The sequence below is a fragment of the Zalophus californianus genome, chromosome 14 (assembly GCF_009762305.2).
Source record: "Zalophus californianus isolate mZalCal1 chromosome 14, mZalCal1.pri.v2, whole genome shotgun sequence".
NCBI classification, from domain to species: domain Eukaryota; kingdom Metazoa; phylum Chordata; class Mammalia; order Carnivora; family Otariidae; genus Zalophus; species Zalophus californianus.
This window is the reverse complement of record NC_045608.1, coordinates 35238880-35262383: the sequence shown is the minus strand read 5'-3', so window position 1 is coordinate 35262383 and position 23504 is coordinate 35238880. Positions and strand designations below refer to the sequence as shown.

At 38.2% G+C, this 23504-nt stretch overlaps 2 protein-coding genes across 8 annotated transcripts in view; both read left to right on the top strand.

Moving 5' to 3' along the window:
* Nucleotides 1-5819, top strand: part of NDUFV2 (NADH:ubiquinone oxidoreductase core subunit V2) — a 37399-nt gene extending 31580 nt beyond the window's left edge. For both annotated transcript variants that reach the window (XM_027575398.1, XM_027575397.1), the window contains 2 exons: nt 288-364; nt 5596-5819. In XM_027575398.1, the coding sequence (XP_027431199.1) occupies nt 288-364; nt 5596-5689 (171 nt within the window). In that variant the 3' untranslated portion in view covers nt 5690-5819. The remainder of the gene's footprint in view (nt 1-287; nt 365-5595) is intronic.
* A 1681-nt stretch (nt 5820-7500) lies between these two features.
* ANKRD12 (ankyrin repeat domain 12) overlaps nt 7501-23504 on the top strand; it is a 123331-nt gene continuing 107327 nt past the window's right edge. For 2 of the 6 annotated variants that reach the window (XM_027575395.2, XM_027575389.2), the window contains exon 1: nt 7501-10624. The gene's annotated coding sequence lies outside the window, so the exon portion shown is untranslated. Of the gene's footprint in view, nt 10757-11175; nt 11225-12618; nt 12639-23504 lie in introns of those variants that run through there. The other 4 variants (XM_027575394.2, XM_027575388.2, XM_027575390.2 and 1 more) reach the window with 3 other exon arrangements.

Below are 23504 nucleotides of genomic sequence, written 5' to 3'. Positions count from 1 at the left end.
AGGAGGCTGAATAACTTATTTAAGATTACTAACTATTAAATGTTGGGAGTCAGGACTCAAATGCAGAACTCTTTCACTTGAAAGTACTACTCTGTATTGCCTCTTCAGCCGCAGCTCTTCTTGCATACTGCATTTAACAGTATATACTATACATAGGAGTTAATCAGTTACTGCTACCTTGGTGACTAACTTGGGAGCTGAGAAAAACAGAAAAACAATAAACTAACTGATATTAGGGATTTATATAGATTTCAGTAATAGGAAGTAATTTTAATTTTTTATTCTAGGAGGATCTGACACCTAAGGATATCGAAGAAATTATTGATGAGCTCAAAGCTGGCAAAATTCCAAAACCTGGGCCAAGGTATGCTTTTATTTCTATACAATAAATTTTAATGGCTTAACCTAATGTAAACTTAATTAAAAAAAAAAATTATCCCTAGGGGTGTGTGGGTGGCTCAGTCAGTTAAGTGTCTGCTTTCAGCTTAGGTCATGATCCCAGGATCCTGGGATTGAGTCCCCCATTGGACTCCCTGCTCAGTGGGGAACCTGCTTCTCCCTCTCCCTCTGCCTGCAGCTCCCCCTGCTTGTGCTCTCTTTCTCTGTCAAATAAATAAAATCTTTTTTAAAAATTAAAAAAAATTTTTTTTTAAATTTTATCTCTTAAGGGGCAGCTGGGTGGCTCAGTAAATAAAGCATTGATTTCAGCTCAGGTCATGATCTCAGGGTTGTGAGATCGAGCCCTCCATTCCAGTGTGGAGTTAAGATTCTCTCTCACCCTCTCCATTAACTCCTAACCACCCCCCTCTCCCTTTCTCAAAAAAAAAAATTATCCCCTAAGTTGTTGGAGCTTTGGAGTTGTCAGGAGCTTTGGATAGTATTGAAAGCAATCTGTCATCTAAAGCAACTATTTTTTTCCCTCTAAAATCCTCTCAGATAATCATCTGGTATCTACTTGAATATTTAGAGAGAAGGGGAATTTACTACAAATAAAAATCTATTCCACTGTTTAAAGGTCATACTGTCTGCCAGAAGATTGACCCAAAGTCTGTCTCCCTCTAATTTCCACCTACATGTCCAATTCTGCCCTTTGAACTGACACAAGGTAACTTTTATACCTCTTCTAAATGATAGCTCTTCCTTTACTTAAAATAGATGTCTTCTCTTCCCCAAATCTTTTTCTCAGAATTAATGTCTACCGTTGCTTCATTTTTTTTCTTTATATGACATAGTTTTGGTTTCCCTCTTCTGTAGCTTTTCTGGCTGACTTTCTTAACTTGATACTTCCACTAATCACAGTATTTGAGATATGTACTGAGCGGTGCAGAGCATTGTGGGACTATCTTCTTTGTTCTAGACATAAATAATGCAGCCTAATTACATCAACTCTCACTTCAGGTACATTTCACCAATAATTGTACTTATAGTCAGTCAGAATGCTTAGATCTTTTTTAACTTACTGTTCATCCAAGTTGCTCCCATCTTGCAGTTGTGTTATACTAATTACTTTTCTTTCAGTTATGAACCTGAACTTTTGCTGCTAAACAAACCCCTTGTCCATATCTGAGTGCTTATATTGCTCAGAATTTTTTTCTAATACTAGCAAGTGTTTGTAGTTTTATGTAGTTTTAAGCCCTTTGTTTTTTTCTGTTTATGCCATATAATTTTCCTTCTCTCAATGTATGTGTAGGGTTTAATGGCCATGTAGTATTTTAATGTATTAAAAGAACTATAATGTGCCCTTTATTCCTGTTTTAAATATGTTTTCCTGCTCTCTAGCAGTTCTGTGTATGCTCTCAAGAGGTAGATAGGGGCCCATATACATAATTTGAGTTGAAACAGAGATAGGGGCACCTGGGTGGCTCAGTCAGTTGAGGGGCAGCCTACACTTGGTTTCAGCTCAGGTCATGACCTCAGGGTCCTGGGATGGAGCCCCAAGTCAGACTCTGCACTCAGTGGGGAGACTGCTTGAGGATTCTTTCTCCCTCTGCCCCTCCCCCCCACGTGCTCTCCCTCTAAAATAAATAAATCTTAAAAAAAAAATAAAAAGCGGAGATAAATCTACTTACTTTTCAGTAATTGCAGAGCACCTACAAGTGGTGTCTATAGAGACTGTATTTGGACACGGTAGTTCTAGAATGTCTTCCCAGCATTGGAAGACAAAAACTTTTCCTCTCCTCCAAGTTTTTTGGATATATAGTATAATGAAAGAGACTGCAATTATAGTAGTAACCAAAATATAATTATAGTTATACTCCAAAATACTATTATAGTTACACTTTAAATTAACCAAAGCTGGCTGATTCTTTTTTTATTACTATTTTTATAATAAAGCACTCTGCTCACATATGTAAAAGAGGTGCTCATTGTGAGTCCTTGAAAAACTGGAGAAATTAAACTGGTTCAGCAGTACCTACCTGATTTCTGAGTACCATTACCAGATCTACCCTGGCCAAAATCAGGAAAAGATTCATGTCTCTATGTGGTTCAGAACTGCTTTCTTTATGTTTTTGGTAAATGATGAGTAGAAAGGAAATATTAAACTGATGGTAAGGCAGTGCTTTATTTTGACATTAAATATTTGTGCTGAGATTGTTATTTTCATTTTCTTTTAAGTACCAAAAATAACTTCTTAACCTGCTTTGAAATTACTAATTAAAAAGTAGAAGTTGTTTTTTAGTATGGTTAACTAAAACTAATTTTAAGTCCAGTTTGAATTCTTCATATTTAGTTTTATAAAGATACCTTTTTGCAGAATTCTATGGGGTATAGATAATATGTGTAAAGAAAATATAGGTGGTTGCTTATGGATAACTCTAGACTGTAAAGTCACTTGTTTTTTTATACTAAAAGTAGAGGGCAGTGGTGGGTATATCTTAGCAATATTAAAAAGATAAGCACTAATCTTTCATAAAGTGGCTTTTCTTTAAAAAGTACTTCTAAGCCATAATGTACAGAAAGGCCAAGTTTTCTACAATGCAAATAAGTTAAAATGATGAATGTACAAGTAGTGTTGGAATGGTTAAAAAACCAGATTTACCTTTTGAGTTGTAGTAAGAACAAGGTAATTAATAGATGGCATTTTAAGCATAACACTTGAGGCGCGAATCATTTTTTGTTTTTTATGAAGTGAAAACCCTAGTGTAAATTGTGAATGGAAGGGCTAGATCACGTGATGCCTCTGGTGTTTGATGTATATTTACAGATAAAATGAGGGGAAAGTTATATGATTAGTAGATGAAACACAATCTGTGGACTTTACAGCCTTTATAGCATTTTAATGTGCATTTTGTGAAGGGTGAGGGAAAGAGAAAGTTTGCAGGCAGACATAAAAGGCCATTGAAACCTCCCCTGCCCTCCCCCCCACTGAAGTGTAGGTCATGGGACTGTAATTGCATGGAATAAACTTAAGAAAATGGGCCAGATTACTCTTGAAATTACTTTCTTATACAAAAGTCCAAAATTCCTTAAAGAGTTCAGGCAGGGGCGCCTGGGTGGCTCAGTTGGTTAAGCAACTGCCTTCGGCTCAGGTCATGATCCCGGAGTCCTGGGATTGAGTCCCACATCAGGCTCCCGGCTCAGCGGGGAGCCTGCTTCTCCCTCTGACCCTTTCCCCTCTCATGCTGTTTCTCTCTCTCTCAAATAAATAAATAAATAAAATCTTTAAAAAAAAAAGTTCAGGCAGTGTGCATGATTAATTCTCCCATTTATTGTTCTCAAAACCTCAGTTTTTATAATCTTCCTAAGTGAATCCTTTGTGTTGGTAAAGAAGTAGCTGAGCTTAAACCATAGAGGGAACCTAGTAAAGGGGAAGAAGAAAGTTCCTCCAAAATAATTTCATTATTTCATTAGCAAAGAGCAGCAAGTATACCTGTGTTATTAGTTAACATAAAAAAATTACAAAGCCAAATACTGTTTTTTATTAAGTTTAGATACCATTTTGCCACTTACCCTATATTAATTTTAGATTCAGACAGATAGTTCACAGTAACTGTTTTTTGATCTGGTTTTCATAGTGAACCTATAATGCAAATATAATTTCTGACTTTGTAGGCACTCTTCATTACAATACATGACTTAGTTACTTGCATTGTGTAACGTAATAGATTATGTGGTATCCCTGTCCTGTCCCCTGAACAAAAAATGATTTCCTGGGGCTCTAAAAAGAAACTTGTAAGATTGATGACAAATGTGAAGGGCAAAGCAAGAAGGAGTAAAAAAAGATGTAAACTGAACAATTCTTCAGCTGAAATCTGTGGCAGGAACAGGTAAATTAACAAAGCCAGGAAATAGGAGGGGCGAAATAGGAGAGTGGGTGTGAGCCTGGGCTCTAGCAACAGAGGTCAGACAGGGGCAGAGGTGAGTGATTACCTGGGAAAGTATGTGTGGGGGTGAACAAAAGACAGGTTCTTCTACCTCTCTGCTTACCTCTCTTCATAGATTCTACCTAAGGACCTGTTCCTGTTTTCTTTGTGGCTGTGGGTAGCTACTCTGGTCTGGAACCTGTTTTTGAAAAGTTAATACTACTAATATTGCTTTTAAAAATATGAATACCAATATACTGTTTTCAGTATACCAAACAATACCAATTGTTTTCAGTGCCTCTAAGGAACACCCTTCCTAAATCTTCAAATTCCCATTTCCTTTAATTCCTCTGTTTATTTCTGAATATAACGTGTAAGTCTGTATTCTCTTCTGTTCACTGTGATTGTGGATCTCAATCTAAGTAAAATTCAAATATAAAAAGAATACATGTAATGCTCTAGTTTATTAAAACAGGATTTTTTTAAAAGATTTAATTTTTTTTTTTTTAAGATTTTATTTATTTGACACAGAGAGAAAGAGAGCACAAGCAGGGGGAGCGGCAGGCAGAGGGAGAGGGAGAAGCAGGCAGAGGGAGAGGGAGAAGCAGGCTCTCCACTGAGCAAGGAGCCCCATGCAGGGCTCCATCCCAGGATCCTGGGATCGTGACCTGAGCTGAAGGCAGCTGCCTAACCAACTGAGCCACCCAGGTGCCCCTATTTATTTATTTTAGAGAGAGGAAGAGAATCTCAAGCGGACTTCACGCTGAGCCCAATGCAGGGCTCCATCCCACAACCCTGAGATCATGACCTGAGCTGAAATCACGAGTCAGATGCTTAACCAACTGACCCACCCAGGCGCCCCTAAAGCATGATTTTTAAAAATGTTCTCTGGGCCTGTGTTATTTTCTTATAGTTCTTAGCTCTGATCCTTGGACAGATGGTGAATCCCCTAAGCCTTCATTTTTATATCTGTAAAATAAGGCCAGTATTACTTGACTCATGGCATTGTTGTAAAGATTAAATGAGCTAATAGTATATGTACACTGCTCAGTAAATGGAACTAGTAGTGTTATTTTATTTTTCATATTTATGGTGAGTTTTGGTATGTCCGTTTTCATATTTAACTTTTGAAAATCTTGCAGCAGTTGAAATATTTGAATTAAATAATCCATGTAACTCTTGGATGAGAAATAGTTACTTAACTGGGCTGTTGTGAAGTAACAATTATTTTTTTAGGTAAAGATTTATAAATGGTAATCATTAATAGTTTAATGTTACTTGCTCTTTTCAGGAGTGGACGCTTCTCTTGTGAGCCAGCTGGAGGTCTTACCTCTTTGACTGAACCACCCAAAGGACCTGGCTTTGGTGTCCAAGCAGGACTTTAATTTATATTCAAGTGTGAATATTGTCACTGGAGAAATAAAAATGAATCTCCTATCTACATAAACTTTTTATATTATTTGTTCATTTCATGGTGTATACCTAGCAACTTGCTATATAAATGTCATGTTGAAACTTCGGAGTACCATTTTAGTCTTTTGCTATCTCTGGCTAACTATGAAGACATTATTTTATAATGTAGTTAACAGTCACTCCAATGTCATCCATTTTCAACTGCCAGGTCACTTTTATCAATATTAGATTATTGTGAAGTGAAAACTGTGTCAAATTTCACATACATTTTGCTTTTCCATCTTTAAAGCCAAGTCTTAACATGATCTTTCTATAGACCTTGTTTATGTTAGTCCTCCCTTTAAACATTTTTAAATTTACAGCGCATAATTGTTAACTATATTTCCAACTGGTAAGTGACACCTCAAGCAGAGGTGTAAGAGGGATAAAGTAGTTGTCTCTAGAAGTATTATCATTTTTTAAATTTTTTATTGTTATGTTAATCACCATATAGTACATCATTAGTTTTTGTTGTTTATCATTTTTATAAAAGGAAGGCACTTGGTTATTGTATACTCCAAGTATATAGAAACTGGGCAAAGAGACGAAGTACAATCTGAGTTGGAAAGAGCAGTCGATATGCAAAATACATTCTTCAGTTGAATGCATATTTCAACTTAGAACAAAGGATAAACCTGTGTATTATATACATTCAGGAAACTAGCTATGGTGCATTAGTTTTGCAAGTTGAAAAGAAAATTAATAGCTTGAATGCATGGATAAATCTAAATCAATCATTTCAGGATTTCTCAAGTCCTTGTTTGGCCTTGTTCTTCTGGCAGACTAACCAGTCACTAGTAGTAATTATGATGCTTAAAAACATGATTATTTTTAAAAATATCTTTAAAAATTAGTTTTTGTTTTTTACATGAGAAGGTAAACAATAATTTCTTAAGTGGCATAGAAAGGTAACACAATGAAAATGCCTCTCTTCTATCCTAGGGCCCTCCTGACCTATTGACTTTTATAAAAATGCCTTACTTTGACATTTTTTTTTTTTTTTTACTAGAAGAAAAATTAGAAGTGGGGAAACTTCAAATACTGGGTGAAAAAAAGATGTATTAAGGATATGCACCTATTATCAATTTTTATGTAATATTTTAGAAATAGAAAATTAATTTTAGATTATTATAACTATAGGCATACTGTTATACCATTATCAAAACATATTCTGTAGTTCTTAGATCATCACTTATGTTGTATTGCAGTAGTAATATATTAGGATTTTGAGTCTTGCTTAATTTTTTTGCCTATTTTTCTTACCCTATCAGTGTTAAAATACTGGTTTTAATGGTAGTTTTCTGATTAGCTTTTAAAAACACCTGGCAGGTAAAATTTTATTACAGTAATCCAGGATGGTTTTAAAATATATATGAACGCACTGATTAAAATTTCCTTACCCATTTTCAGAGATGACAGCTAAACCTGGCCTATTTCTCAAACCTGTAGGGAGAGGTAGGCATCATTTGTGTGTTTACCACCACTTGCTCCCTCATTTCCTCTTCTCAGTTCCTAACTCTGTGCTGTTTTTCAAAAAGGGGGTATTTGAGGAGGAAATCTTACTGCTCTTTAATGACAAAAATAAACAATTTATCATTCTCTCCACTGACAATCTAATACCGGTTTTTTGTAGCAACTACTAAAAGTTGCTAGAGGAAACTACTGATTGCTCACAATTACTTGCTGTAATTGGATGGGGCCATTGCTCCAGAAAATCCAACACCACATAATGTAACAGTTAAAAGCGTATTTGCTACAGAGGCATTACATATGTATAGACTAAGTCATATAACAAGCTATGATCTGAGATTGCATTTTTCATTTATTACATTCACCTTCCTGAAATATGGCAGGATTTTTTGAATGATCTGAACTGGACTTAATGTAGCAGAACTTAATTATAAAGCTGTGAAGAACTAAGTAAGATGGTAAGAGGGTATATTTTGCAGAATGGCTTCTAATTCAGATATCAAATACAGTTGACTCAAACAATGCCCTGCGTTGGGGGGCTGGGGTGGGTAGTAGGGGCACCAACCCACCTCTCTCCGAATTGAAAATCCTCCTGTAACTTTTAACTCCCCTCAAAATTTTACTAACAGTCTACTGTTAACTGGTAACAGAAACAGTTAACACATATTTTCTATGTTACATGTATTATATACTGTATTCTCACAATAAAGTTACAGAAAAGAAAATGTACATCTACCTTACCTATTAAAAAAAATTTCATATATGAGCAGACCCATGCAGTTCAAACCCATGTTCAAGAGTCAACTGTATACGTGTTTTAAGTGTCTGCTTAACTTTGGCTAAGACTTGAGTTTTAATGCTTAGGGTCCTTGACCTTTTAGTACTATTATGAAAACTTATTTTACCCACTTGCTGAAGATTTGAGCCAACAAAAGACAGGGCTATGCAATTAAGTCTCAGCAGCTTACTAACCAACTAGCTTGTGGATATAAACTTGTTTTCTTCAGACTTCTTTTGAGACATCTATCTGTAATAGCTATAATTTCTTGATTTGTATTTCTAGTTTCACATTGAAAAGGAAAATTAGCTCCTCTTGCCTTCCTAAGTATCATGCGGACCTTTTGAATAATAAATTGTGGCTCATTTATAACTTGCCTGTATCTTAATATGAACATTAAGAAATTTTTTTGCACCTGTCCCATTGAGTGTAGTCAATACAGTGCCCTGGAACACAGCTGTCTTAGGAATCTTTCATATATCCAGTGATTTTTTTTTTTTAAAGATTTTATTTGACAAGACACACACAAGCAGGGGGAGTGGGAGAGGGAGAAGCAGTCTTCCCGTCCAAGCAGGGAGCCTGATGCCAGGCTCAATCCCAGGACCCCTGGGACCATGACTTGAGCTGAAGGCAGAAGCTTAACAACTGAACCACCCAGGCACCCCATATATTCAGTAATTTTAAGCAATACGGTTGTACATACAGTTATTGCCATAAATTATGGCTAATTTACTTAAGCAAATTCACGATTACTTACCTTTTAATTTTGAAGTGAGGCACTGCTATAGAAATAGCAATTGCCATTGCCATCAATACTAATGACCATGATTTAAATGAGAACTCAATGACTTGAAGGTATGTTAGTTGGTTAAATTTTTAGTGGGTTTCTTTGTATTTCATGCCATTAACAGTAGGGGCACCTGGGTGGCTCAGTGGGTTAAGCATCTGCCTTCAGCTCAGGTCCTCCATGGGGCTCCCTGCTCAGCAGGGAACCTGCTGCTCCCTCTCCCACTGCCCCTCCCCCCACCCATAAGCTCTCGCTCTCACTCACTCAGATAAATAAAATCTTAAAAAAAAAATGTAACAATATTCCACCTCTAGCCTAAGGTGCTCTTTTACTCTTCACATTGAATCTAATGTTTTATAGGTGGGAGAAATCAGGAAACTAGGAAGGGAAAAAGTAATCATTAATGCAAGTTTATAATTTATATAATTTGTTGAGATTTAGCTTTGTGTCCAGTAGTGACAAATTTGTAACTCCATTAAGTCATAAATAGGTGCTGTAGTTTAGAGACCATTATTGATGAGGGAGGTGGTTTCCGTCCAATTATGTAACCCCTCTGGTGGTTAAATAAAAGCATGTACAAACTGTGGCAGATTAACCTCGATGTAAATAAAAGTCAGAATAAAATGGTTTCCATCTGATTATGTAACCCCTTTGGTGGTTAAGTAATGTACAAACTGTCGCAGACTAACCTCGATGTAAATAAAAAGCGTCCATAAATAAGAGTACCCGCTGCTGGTAGGCCGAGACCGTAAATTTTCCTCACGCACTCTTCTCTAGTACTCGAGCAACTAGTTCCCTCTGAAATATTATCTCGGATGTGAAGAGAATTGCTTCTCTAAAAAGGTCACTCGAAGGTGTGAATGGAAGAGAGCGTACTCGGGGGTTCACGGTGTCCCCGCGACAGATGCACGTTAATGCACTTTCGAACTGGCACTGGGACCCCGCCTGGCGCAGGTGAGAGCGGGCGCATCGGTGCGCCGCCGAGCTGCCGGCACGCGTCAGGGTCCCCTGGGCTCCAGTACAGGTGCTGTCCCGCCGGCGCGCAAGCGCACTGCCGCGCGGACGGGCTGGCGGAGGGGGGCGCCCGACGCGTCCAGCCGTTCGCAAGTGAGAATTTAGGGGGCAGATACCCTGCCTCTGCCTTTAGACATATTTTTCCGGGTTCGACCTCACAGACTCGCCCACCCGCCCTGCAAAAATAACATGTGAATACCCTATGTTCAGCCTCTTCACCGCCGCCGCCATTTCCAGAAGTTTCCAGTCACATCCACTGCCATGGTCGCGACAAAAAGAGACTTCACAGCTCTCCAGCCCCGCAGCGTCAGCGGAGTCTGCGCTGCTTTCTTGCGCATCCCTAGGTTCCCCCTCTGTTTTCGGGCCGATGACGGCGGAGGGAGACGGCGATACTGGGTGGGTGCGGGAAGAGCCGAGCAACTAGAGAGGAGTTCCGGCCTGCACCCCCGCCGCCTCTCACTTGGTACCTTCCGACTCCTCCGCCCCACGGCTCGGGAAGCTTCTCCATAGAGTTGAAAAGAGCGGCGGGGTAGCGGGGAGGGGCCGGCGGAAGGGGCGGGCAGGCACTGGGGGCGGGGCGGTCACGCCGCCCGTCCCGTGCCCGCGGAGTCACGTGCCTGTGTCGCAGCCAATCGCCGAGCGGCGCTGTCCTGGGAGCGAGGAGGCTGTGGTGAGAGACGGACGGAGACCGGAGATGTTTTCAAGCCCGGCCTCCGCGGCGTTCGTGGCGGTTGCAGCGGCGACGAAGACAACGACAGCGACGGCATCACCGAGGCACTCGTTCAGGGGGTAAACCCTCCTGCGCCGATCGTGCCTCGGGTCCGTGAGGGTGAGGGGGGCGTGGCGACAGGCGAGGAGGAAGGAGGGGCGCGGTTTCGAGCCCCGTCCCCGGCGCTTGGGAGGAGACCCCTCAGTTCTGCGCTGCTCCCGTCCCCCCCTCCCCAGAGCAAGGTAGGGGACGCGCCCTGCCCACCCTGTCTCGTGCCGGCCGGCCTGTCCAGGAGCGGCCCGCGGCGCCGCAGGCCTGACAGTGACAGGCCGTTAGTGGCCCCGGCGCGGGTCCGCCCGCCCGCCGCCGCCCCTCCAGGAGTCCGGAGGAGCCGCGGCGCGGCCGGGAGCTGCTAGCAGGGCGGGGGCGGTGCGGGGGGACTTGGCGGGGCATCCCCCGCCGCCGTTCCCGGGGCTGGGCTACCGCCGCCTCCCGGAACATGGCGGGGTCGGAAGGAGCGTGCGTGCGAGTGTGCGCGGCCCGAGAGGGCGCCGCCGGCGTGCCGCGGCCGGACCCGGCGGGGCGGGGCGGGGCGGGGCGGGGAGGGTAGGGGCGCGCCCGGCCCGCCGCGCGCGCCCGCCCGCCGCGAGCCAGGGTGCGGGCGCGGCCGCAGGACACCGCTGCGGCCCCTCCCGGAGGGAGCATCGGAGGTACCGGGGTCCAGGGGAGAGGAAGATGAAAGGGAGAAGGGAAATTGCCGCTTTAGTAGTCGCAGGGGAAAGGAGAGCGGCACGCTGCAGCTCTGTCTTAAATGCCAGTGTAATCTATCTTTGCCGCATTGGGCAATTGGTTCTTTTCATGGTTCTGCAAATGCTCATTCTAATGGTGTTCGTAGACCCTTGGACCACGTCAGGTTCTTAGATCTCATTTTGAGGGGTAATATGGTGTGACGCATCCTCGAGGATCCCAAAGCGTTTAATAAACGGTTGTACAAAGAGGTTACCGAAGCCCAGCTGACAGCTGTTTTAATAATAACAGAAACAGTTTGGGATGGGAGTTAACACTATTGCACCAGTTGAAACCGTAGGAAACATTTTAAGCAGTGTAGTCGTTGACATTGTAATTTCTACTGGACACCCGCGGCTAAACTGCGAACGCGGGTGAAATGGGTTGCAGATTCAGTGATGTGTAAAGCCTTGGAATTATCTGTAATCCTAAAGTTGAAATGAACCTGTGTTCTTAGTCGTACTCCTTTTTTATTTTAAAAAGGTTTACGTAAATTATGAAGGAAGGCGAAACGGTAAAATAGCTATTTTAAAATAAATTGACTCTTTATTAAAAACATATGCTCAAGTAGGCTGTTACAAATCTCGGGCACTGATCTGTTTCAGTTTCTTCAGTCATTATACAAAGGCTTTCCTGGAGATTAGCTCAGAACTGGCAGAACATATGCTCTATTGGTGCCAAGTGGCTTAAAAACAAAATGAGATAGTGTTGACTATATAAGATCAAGTCATTATATTAACTAATCTTGTTGGGAAAAGTCTTTAATTTGGGCTAAACGCAAAAAAACATTTAAAGACTCAAAATGTTTCCCCAGATTATAGGCAAGAGGAGAAAGGTTTTACTAAAAATCTTTTATAAAGTTGACACCAAGTACTAACTAAATTTCTTTTAAAGGAAGGTGTGCAGTCGGTTTGACTAAAATCAAGCTTAACTACTCAGGATATGTGTTATATTTTAGGGGCAGGCAAGGTGTTAAAATTGAACTAAAATCTAAGTGTTAAGTGGTATTCATGGAAGGAAAAGAAAAAAGAGAAACAGGATGCCTTTAATGTTCTTCATCTCATAGTTGTTGTTAGTATGGTTTTATGAGCAAGCAGAGCTGGGAAAGTGAAAATCTAGGGTTGAGTATTCCATTAGGAATATTTGAGGAAGAATAGAGAGAACTAAAATACTCCAATGAGGAAACAACTTAATAGGTGAAAATATGTTATTCAGTCTCTGTGGTTTTCTTGAATATCAGGAATATCAGGAAGAAAAGAAAAAAAAAAGCCAGAATTTTGTTTGGAGACAAATGCCTCCTCAATGGAATGAATTTAAAATGAAGATGTTTTTATCAAGGTGCTTATATATTCCTTTTTGGTCCTATAGAAGTTGTTGGAAAATGTGATAGTCTTCTGAGGTAGATTGTAGAAAATGGGAGTCAGTGGGATATTTGAAAAACACTTTGTTGGAAAAGAGGTCTTTATTCTAAGGAGTAAGAAGAAGAATAATAAAAATGTTCAATTTGTTGGCATTAGTTGACTGGTAGTTAAATTTTCCTCATTCTCATGTTTAAGAGCATTATTACACTGAAAAGAGAATGATCTATGAGATTATTTCCATCATAGTCAGTAAGAGGTTTAGGCTGTTTTCTGTATATAAACTTGATGATACTGAATCCGTATCTATCAGAAAGGCATGAAAAAATTGTCTGATAATTCGAATAGGTTGCTTAAGAGTTGTTCACATCATTTTGTGACTTGGAACTTGTTGCTAAAATTAACGTTGAAATGTATTTCTAAAATGCCTGTGTTGTGTAAAGGGTACAGTCATGGTGATTTGTCCTTAGAACTGGAAGGGAACTCAAATTTTCTGGTCTCTTTTCCTCAAGAGAAATTAAGTTCTGGTAAGGTGAAATGACTTACCCAAGTCAGTACAGCCTATTTAAAAAGTCTGTGGTTGGGCCTAGAGATTCCTTTCTGTGAAAATGCTAATACCTCTTTCTTTAAGAAGTAGTTTTATGGAGTAGTGGAAAAAATACTGAAATATAAGTGATAAGGCCTCAGTTTAAATTCTTGATTTAAATAAAAAATCTTGATTTATTACTTCCTAACTGTGGTTCTTGACAAATCACATTAACTTTGAGAATCTTCTTAATCTACAAAAAGTAGTTTTCCTAAATAATTTACAGGGTTGTTGGATGGAACAAGTATGATTACATATGGAGAGCACAAGGTAAAACAGTAAACTTCTATACATATAAAAAGTGGCAATATTTAAGAAATAGTTTTACTGTGTTACAAGGTGCCTAGATCCCTAGGTTTTTGCTTAGCCTTAGCTTTATTGTTTCCAACACCTGCTGTTTTACAGATTATAACTCCCTGTAGATACATTGTCTGATCCCCACTTAGTTCTAATCTTAGTAAAGTCTCTTATGAACCTTTTAAATATTGCAGTTGTTAGAGCCTGACTTCCTCTGGAGAATATGAAGTTTCTCCATATAGCATTTGAAAACATTCTCATTTACACTCATGCATACATAATCTGTTTCTTTAACACTGGCTTTTAAAAAGTAATAGTGAAAGTATCTTAGTTGCAATGTTAATTTGTCTGTTGCTAGTTTCCACATATGGCAGTAACAGGAGATAATTTCCTTCCTAAACTCAGCTTTTGAATGGTGTGTTGAGGTTATCTTGTACATCTAAAAATATAGAAATGTTCAGACAGTTTTTGTTTGTTAGCTTTAGGTGTTATGTTTAAAGACCTTTTCTTCTAGTGCTTTAAATTGATAATACTGGAAACATATGTGAATATTGTTTATTGTGTTATGTAGATTACCTGTAATCTTGAAGCTAAAAGTTATGAAAAACATTCATTGAGCACTTAGAATATGAATGTATCTGTGTTCAAGGTTTTAAGTAAAATATTTAAGATAATTTTCAAAATAACCCTGTTAAACAGGTACTATTATTATTCTAACATATGGCTGAGGAAAATGAGGCTTTGAACTGTTAATGCGATGTGTAGATATTCACAGACCTAAAAAAAAGTGACAGACTGTTATTGTTCCCGTTCTTAACCGTTTGTCTGTGCTCTGCCTCTCATTAAGAGTGTTTAGCTGATTTTGAAGTTGTAAGGCAGTGTTTCTTAAATTTCAGACTTTGTGAAAATGTCTAGGGGCCAGCTATTCTACCTTCTACTGTGTTGGTCAAAAAAACAAAACGAAAAGTAAACGCTTTATGAGAATCTTGGAAGGTAGGCAGCAAGCCTTTTCTGAGATGTTGAGATAACTTGGGGTTTTTTTATGTTAGTTGTCAGAAGCAAATTAATCTCACCAGCTACAGAAGGACTAGGGTTAACATTACAAGAGTTGATTTTAACAAACTCCACCTTGATGATGGTGCCATTTTTCTAAAAAAATGTATGTGACTGGAGAAAAAAAGATCACTAACCAGACTCATTTAGGACTTTTTATAAGTAATTTACTTTTATAGTAAATTTGTCCATTTTAGAAAAATTGCATCTAAGACTAGATTTTCCAATTAATGAGACCCTCCAAAATTCCAAGAAATTCAAACTCTGAAATTCTTAGAAAATTAAGTTTAAACACAGAAATGCTTCCAGATTGAGATAAGTAGAAGAGGTAAACATGAAGCTGCAAGTAATAAGGTGGAAATAACTTCTTTTTCTTTGGCATCTTAAGTACCATCTCTTCGTTGGTCAATACCTTAATATTTGCTTATTGCACAAAAATTGTTTCAAAATATGTAGTAGTTTACTTTTCTGGCTTTGGTTTGTATTTGGGCCATAATTGGGGGAAGTGTCACAAATATTAGTGATAAATACCATATTTTCTCTTTTTAAAGATTTTTTTTATTTTTGAATAATGTCTATACCCAATGTGGGGCTTCGAACTTACAACCCCAAGATTGAGTCACATGCTCTACTGATGGAACCAGCCAGGCATCTCCAAATATCATATTTTTAAACTATTTTGTTACTTGAGAGAGGTGTGAGAGAATCTTGTAGCTTCTCAGATTGTTCTTCCTCCTACATAGGAGTTTTGTCTGCCTCCTGAATTCTAATAGAGAATGAAAACCATGCATGTGTGGTTCTCTTTTCCTAGAAATAGCTGTATTGACTCAGGATACAAGATAATAGTATGTAAGAATTATGGTGCTGTGTAGTTCACGAAGAATTTTTTTTTTAATTTATTTGAGAGAGTGTGCACAAGCATGAAGGGGGGTCGGGGTGGGGGAGAAAATCCTAAAGCAGAATCCCTGCTGAGTGGGGAGCCCAGTGTGGGGCTGGATGCCAGGACCCTGAGATCATGACCTGAGCTGAAATCAAGAGCCGAAATCAAGATGCTTAACTGACTGAGCCACCAAGGCGCCCCAGTTCATGAAGTACTTTTTATATCAGATCCCTTGAATTTCCCAACTACTGTGAGATCAGTAAAACATCAGTTAACCTGATGGTGTTGAACCATGGGTAGGATCCAGGTTAAAATTCTCTGGCAAAATGCTGGACTCTTGAAATTCACTCGAGAAAGAGAAGCATTAGCAAATCTAAAGGAAGAGAGAAAAAAACACACATACTTTTATTCTCTTTTCTACCAAAGGCACGTTGTACACAGCTTTCATTCTATTTGTTATACTTTTTCTGTTTGAAACTTAAGCAGGTAGAAATACTAAAAACCTTCTTTATACCACTTTACTAATTAGTGGTGATGATAATGACAGAGGAGAAAATTAAAATTTTACAGAATGTTTCTTACCTTAATTTGCACAAAAATATTATAAGGTGGAAAAAAGCCTTGTTACATTCTGTTGTTCTATACCAAAGTCTTGCAACCTCTGAATTAAAGTAAGTCCTTTTTACCAGAGTTTAATTTTGAGTATTTGAAAGTTACTTGGTGATCAAGTTTAATTTTATTGAGCTTCTGTCCTTAAGATACTGTTAGATACTTTCATATATGTTATTTTAATCAATGATGAGAGTAGGTATGTTACATATCTAATTACGAAGATACTTCAAAAAGGTGTCACTGGAATATTTCCAACTTTATCTAAAGTTGGAAATGATACTAGTACTCATGAACTAACTTGAAATTTGTAAGTGCTATATAAATGTAATTTTGTTACTTTAAGAGAAATTTTTCTTAAGATCAACCTAATTCATTCATAGATTTATGTTGAGGTGGGTCATTCAGTGGTGGTTATTGAACCTTCAGAAATTATCCCTGACTTCCAGTGTTCATCCCAAGAATAAAGATGGATGTTCTCTTTAAGTTGCATTGAACAGGACAAAAAAAATACCTCTTTACTGAGTTTCTATTTGTCCTCATATCATTGAAAGTAAACAGGAATGTTTGACAGAAAATTGGCTTACTCATTCTTCCTTTCCTTTGTCCTTTTTCCTCCTCCTGGCTCCTCCTTCCCCCTCAGACGCCAGTGTTCCTTTGCTTTTGCAAACACCCAGTGGAAAAAATCTATACCTGTTGGTTGACAATTTAAATTTGTGTTATTAGATTTAAGTATTACCGCTATATTTTATATTTCAAGGCTTTTGTCTTTAATTATGGTATGAATATTGATTTTAGCTACAGGAATTTGGGTATTAGCTAATATATCAGGAAATAATCATTTGCATTTTGTCTTCTGTGAATTGACACTTCATATCCTTTGGCTATTTTTCTCTCTTTGTTCCTTCTTATTGGAAATCTCCAAGAGTGGCAATCAAGTATTTAAACAATTTCAAAAACACTTTTATTGTGTTTTTAAATTATAAAAATAATATATGCTTATTATTAAAATAAAAAACTATGTAATGAAAGAGTTAACAATTCTCCGACCTCCCCCTCTGGTTATTCTTTGTATATTAGAGATTGTTAATCTTCTATATGTTATAATTATTATAACATTCTGTATGTTATATTTATCATTTGAATCAGAACTTGCATTTTGCAGCCTTTTGGCAAACCCCAGAAGAAACTGGCTCTCTCCAAACTGTTAACCTTACTGACATGATAACTCTTTGGGCTTTTTTATTATGCCTTCACACCCCGAGTCCAAGAATTTCTCCTGTCTATAATTTTTGTGAACTCAGATATTAGGGAAGAAGTAGCAGAAAACAGAATCCTTTGAGCATAGTGGAAAACTGGAGTCTAACATTTAAGTCATGTTTGTTATGAAGTACCTATGGACCGATACAGGTGTAATTACAAGTGTTCTATGATTGGTAATAGGCTCTCCACATAACCTTTCATTCACTCCTAACAGTGACCTTGTGAAGTTTATCTTATTCCCATTTATTTTTTTTATTTTTGAGTAATCTCTATACTCAACATGAGTCTTGAGGTCAAGACCCCGAGATCAAGAATCACATGCTCTACCTACTGAGACAGCCAGGCACCCTGTATCTGAGTTCCATTTTAGAGATGAGATTTGTTTTAAAATCTGTGGCTGTATTGTTTTCTCACAAAAGTACACCTTCAAAGAAGTTGGTGATATTATTAAGAGAAAAAAGGATAAAATAATAGATACATGTTTACCCTTTTAGGGAAAAGTAATTATTTTTTGTTACGGATTATGGATTTTTATGAAGAGTGAAAGGGCTTGAATGACCCACTCTGACAGTGTGATAGTTTATCTCTGGGTATTGAATTTGAAAGTAACTAGAATTTTTATCTTTTTACTTCTGAATCTTCAAGTTGAACAAATATTACGAATATAATAAAGATTTTAAACATTTCATAGTTAACAAATTTTAAATAAATGTTTCTATGAACAGCATTGCACTTACTGTTGAGGCAGATGTTTGGGAAAATACACACAAAGACATTATTATGGTCTCTGTCTTTTTTAAGGGTTTACTCTTAAGTGAACAAAACAAAGACGTGAAATAGGAGGACAGTTTTGTTGTTTTTTTTTTAAGATTTTATTTATTTGAGGGGGGTGGAGAGCATGAGCAAGGGAAGAGCAGAGAAAGACTGACAAGCAGACTCCGCACTGAGCATAGAGCCGGATGTGGGACTCAATCCTATGACCCCAAGATCATGACCTGAGCTGAAATCAAGAGTTGGATGCCTAATCGACTGAGCCACCTGGGCACCCCACGGCAGTATTGTTCTTAAACATCTAAATTGCTTTCTGGTTGGTGTAGAAAGGAATGTGGTAAGCCCTGCAAGGACATAGATCGTGTCTGTCTTGTTCAGTGCTGTACACCCAAATTTCATCACACTGTAAAGAGTCACTATATTTATTGAATGACCAAGAATCACCCCAATGCCAGTGACAGGAGAATGATTTGATTGGCATAAGAAGACTAAGGGAGGAAAGATAGCACATGAAATTACTAGGATGAAGAACTTAATAAAAATGAATTTGCAAGATGGGAAATGATGTAATGCAGATTTTCTTAGAAAATAATTGTAGAAATTGTATGGAATTCAATGAGAGACAAGAAGATCATTGATAAGGTTGTTAGGTTTTAAGGTTTTAGGTCCCAGTGCTCTAAGCACATACCTGAAGAAGATGACATTCTCTGCTTGTATGGAGCTTGAAATCTAGCAGGAAGAGATAGTTACTTAAAGCAAGGATCCATAATTAGGAAGAGGTTTTGTAAACATTTTGAAATTATATTGCAAATTCCTTAATGAATATGCTTTCAGGGTCTGAAATAGGTCTGTCCAAAAGACTAAGAATCACTGACTTGAAAATTTAAGTTCAGTTTTGATCTAGAATTATTATATTCTTAAATAGTCCTAAACTTGTGTTTTTAGGCATTATTTTTATAGTATATTTCCTTTTGATAGATAAAGCTGTTTTAATATTGGTACTATCAGTGAGATGTGCCTCTTTTTTCCCCACTTTATAACTTTTGTGTGGTTATGTATCCAGAAATGTTTTCTTTTTTTAAAAGTAAGACAAAATATGCATGTATTCCTTCCTGTGGGGATTGGAGTTTTCACTATACTACTGTTTTCTTGTTACTTTCTTACAGTTATTTTAATACATGGGATTTACTCTGTTCAGTTCCCCCATTACCGTATTTCTCCTTATCACTTTCTTCAGTATACTTTGATAAGGAACCAGTTTATAATTCTAAATTGCTGTGGCCAAGAAAAGCTACCAGTAATACATACATACATTACCTTAAGCCAGTTAAGAGCATGTTTTAAGTGCCCTGAAATCCCTGCACTTATCCTGAATTCTTGTGTGTAGTATAGTAGGTAGGTTATGTTGGACAGTATGCAGGATACAGAAAAAGTGAGGTAGCAGATAACTACTAAAATAAAGCCCAAACAATTCAACCCTGGTGTGAAGTCATATGAAAGCTATAAATTTTGGCTCTATTTTGAAGCAGTGTTACAACTGATGCTGTAGTTGGGTCAGGGTAGGAATAGTGTGGTATGCAGATTAGAAATAATTTAATACTTCCACTAGCATTGCTCTCTCATAAGGTACTATTTTCAGCAGCTTCTCAGCTGCATAAAGAGTTTGGGCATAGATAAAGATGAGTTTCAGGATCACAGGTTTATAATTACAGAAGCAGTGATTCTTGTAAACTATTTTTTTTATTAATGCCATGATCTTTATCCTAAGTCTCTTATATTTTTATGTACCATTGTCAAAAGTATACTAGATTATCTAAACAATTAAAAATCCTTCCATTTGAAGGTAATGTGCCCTGTCATTTTAAAAGAAAGAAGTAAAAGTAAGTTAAGGCATTACTTGGAATTAAACTGTGAGGAGTATTTACAATGGCACCAGATTTATGTTGTCTTTTGAGGGGCGGGAGAGGGGGCAAAGTTGAAATATCAAAACCTTTTTATTTTGAAATATTTCAATAATATAAAAGGTACAGGAAACAGCATAGTGACCTTCCTGGGTACCTATCACCAGCTTAAGAATTAAACATTACAAATTCAGTGGAAGCCCCCTATATGCTTTTCCTGGATCTGTTTCCTCGCTCCCTCAGGCTATCTCCCTTTCTTTGTACAAACTTCCCAACAGTGGCATTTCCCTTTCTCTAGACCTATGTAATTTTGGTTCTTTCTTCAAAGTTCCCTTCAATGACCTCTTTCCATTTTAACTTTATTCTGTATTGTATATGATAGTATATATATAATAGTAGGAGTGGTCTGAGAAGGGGAGTTGAAAATAAGGTTGTATACATGAGGTAAAAATCTATCTTAAAATCTAGGAAAGGGAAAGTCAGATTTCAACACTACTATATGCAGAACAGAATTGATAAAGTAGACGTAAGAATAACCTAATTGTTTTTAGGAAGGTTAGTCTGATAGGAGCAGTGTGGTGTAGTGGGTCTGAAAGGAAGTGATGATTTGCTAACTCATTTTGATTGACTTTTTTCCTCCTTATTACTATATATTGGTGAGATTTTACTTGGCCTCCCAAAACACTTTATTACTATTTTGGCAGAAGACAAAGGAGCTGGTGGCAAAATGCTTAATAATGAGTGTTTCTAGTTTTCAGGATTTGGGTAATTACTCCTGACCCCTTTTAGAATCTGTTGACAGTGAAGTGAATACATAGATTCTATTAGATTTCTACTTTAGCCATTGGTAATTTTTTCAGCTCCCAGTGCCGGCGAAGCAAGGAAAGCTACGCCTAACCATTTTCTCTGAGCTTTTGCAGCCCTCTACTGGTCTATGGAAGTTACAATTTAGAACCTTGTGGGGCTAGAAAGAGGTCAGGAACTCAGCAGCTCATTTTTAGAATCTTCAAACTTTAGAAGTCATTTATGCCACCTCTCTCAATGGCAGATAAGTAGTTTATATAATACATCTTAACAATTCTGGAAATAAATGTATATGTAGATGTATTAGATACCCAGGGCAAATAGATCATTGTAAACACAACTGCCTGTATTATTTTCTTTAAAAGTCTAAATATATTGTTAGAATGTGGTCCTTTATGGTCCACTGTTTGGCAGTGTCAAAAAACATCTTTTTATCACTAATCTCTTTTGTAAATATTGTCTAATAAAGCAATGAGAATTTTGTTTTTTAAAAATTTGAGATATTATTTAGTTGCTACTGTTAGGAGATAAATACAACAGACATGCTAATTGCTTCTTTTAAATTATTTTCTTAAGATGTATTTATTTGAGAGAGTGCGCATGTGCATCAGGGCAGGAGCAGAGGGAGAGGGAGAGAATCTCAGGCAGGCTCCTCACAGTATGTTGCACACTGCCCTGCTGCCAGAAGCGGGGCTCGATCCCACGACCCTGAGATCATGACATGAGCTCAGATCAAGAGTAGGATGCCCAACCTACTGAGCCACCCAGGTGCCCCTTGAATTGTTGTATTTTAAATTACTTTCAGCAACTTCCTGTTGCTGGAGCCAGAAACTTGGGTGTCATTCTAACCTCCTTGCTATTATTTACTATTCTCCCTACCTCACAATCTGATCATTATACTTTAAGTGGTCTACTTGTCATTCATCTGATTTCTCTTTAGTCTGTCTTCCAAAGTTTCATCAGCAACACCTTTCTAAACACTATTTGAATTATGTCACTGCCTTTTTAAAAGTCTTAAAGTGCTTTTTGTCATCACTAAGATGCTACAACATAATCACAAGGTGCTTCATGATGTGATCCCTTCCTTCTTTCTTTAGATTCATTTTCTACCCATTGTGCTTTAAATTTTGTTATCCTTTCAATATGGCCTGCTTTCTTGTGTGGGAGTGTGTGTCCAAACCTGTGCACATGCTTATCCTTCTCCTTGTGCAGCGCTGTTCATATCTACCTGCCTGGTGGTCATCCTCAGGACTGTCTTAATGTTACCTCTTCTTGAAATTCCCCAAGCACACCCCCATATACATGCACCGGAGTTGGGTAATCTCTTTGTGGTAGTGCTGCCTTATTTCTGTAACATTGTTCCATATAGTAATTACCTTATCTTTTGTCCCTTAAAAACAGTAAATTTCCTTTAGGCTAGAATTGTGTCTTGTTTATCTTTAGTTCCATTGCTTAGCATATAGATGCTTAGTAAATATTAAGTGATTGAAAATTGCATGAGCGGGCGCCTCGGTGGCTCAGTCAGTTAAGCGTTTACCTTCGGCTCAGGTCATGATCCCAGGGTTGTGGGACCCCCCCCCCCCCCGCCCCCACATCAGGCTCCTTGCCAGCAGGGACTCGGCTTCTCCCTTTCCCTCTGCCCCTCCCTCTGCTTGTGCTCTCTCTCTCTCTATGTCAAATCTATTTTAAAAAATTGCATGAGCAAACTGGGATATGATAGCTAAAGGAAATACCCCTAGTTAAATTGTTTAGCATCACATATTCATTTTTTGAAGTTATGAGGAGAATCAGTTCTTCTAGACCAATGCTTGTTGGACATACTTTTCACCTTCTATCTATATTGAGGAAAGAGGTGGGGGAGATAAAGAATGGTAGAATTTTAGAGCTGGAATGGACCTTATTTAAAAATGACAAAACTGAGACCCAAAGAGTTAGAGTTACAATAAGAACTCAGGTCTTCTGGTACTTATTTTGCTAAATTTCTCCTAATATGTTTTGCCTTAGGCTTGGCTGGGATTAGTAGATATTGGTTGTTTATATTTCAGGCAATTGGGGTATCTAAATATTACTCTGTTTTGTACCATAGGTTTACTTTTGTGTAATTTTGAGAGTAATATACACATATAGCTAAACCAAATTGACCATTTATCTTGTATTTGTTTTGTTTTGTTTTTTAAGATTTTATTTATTTATTTGAGACAGCGCGTACAGGCAGGGGGAGCAGCAGACAGAGGGAGAGGGTGAAGCAGGTTCCCTGCAGGGCAAGGAGCCCCGTGTGGGGCTCGATCCCAGGACCCCGGGATCATGACTTGAGCTGAAGGCAGATGCTCAACTGACTGAGCCACCCAGATGCCCCTTGCATTTACTTTGAGTAGTCTTCTGAATTACCTGCCATGCTTAAATTCCTGAAAGATATAATATTTAGCAGCACCAGCCCAAAAACAGCCCATATTTACTGGATTGAGCTTCTGTCCTGAATCTTTTACTTCCTTTCCTATTCTGGTGGCTGGGTTAGAAAACATAAAACACACAAAAGTACCTTTTACTTTCCCTCTCCCTCTGTCTGAGGCAGGCTTTCGCCTGTCATCTTGTTATACTTTCCCCTAGAACATCATAGTTCTCCAGAGCAAACCAAATGGAAGTTGACCTATTTTATTATTTTTTAATTTTTATTTTTTTTAG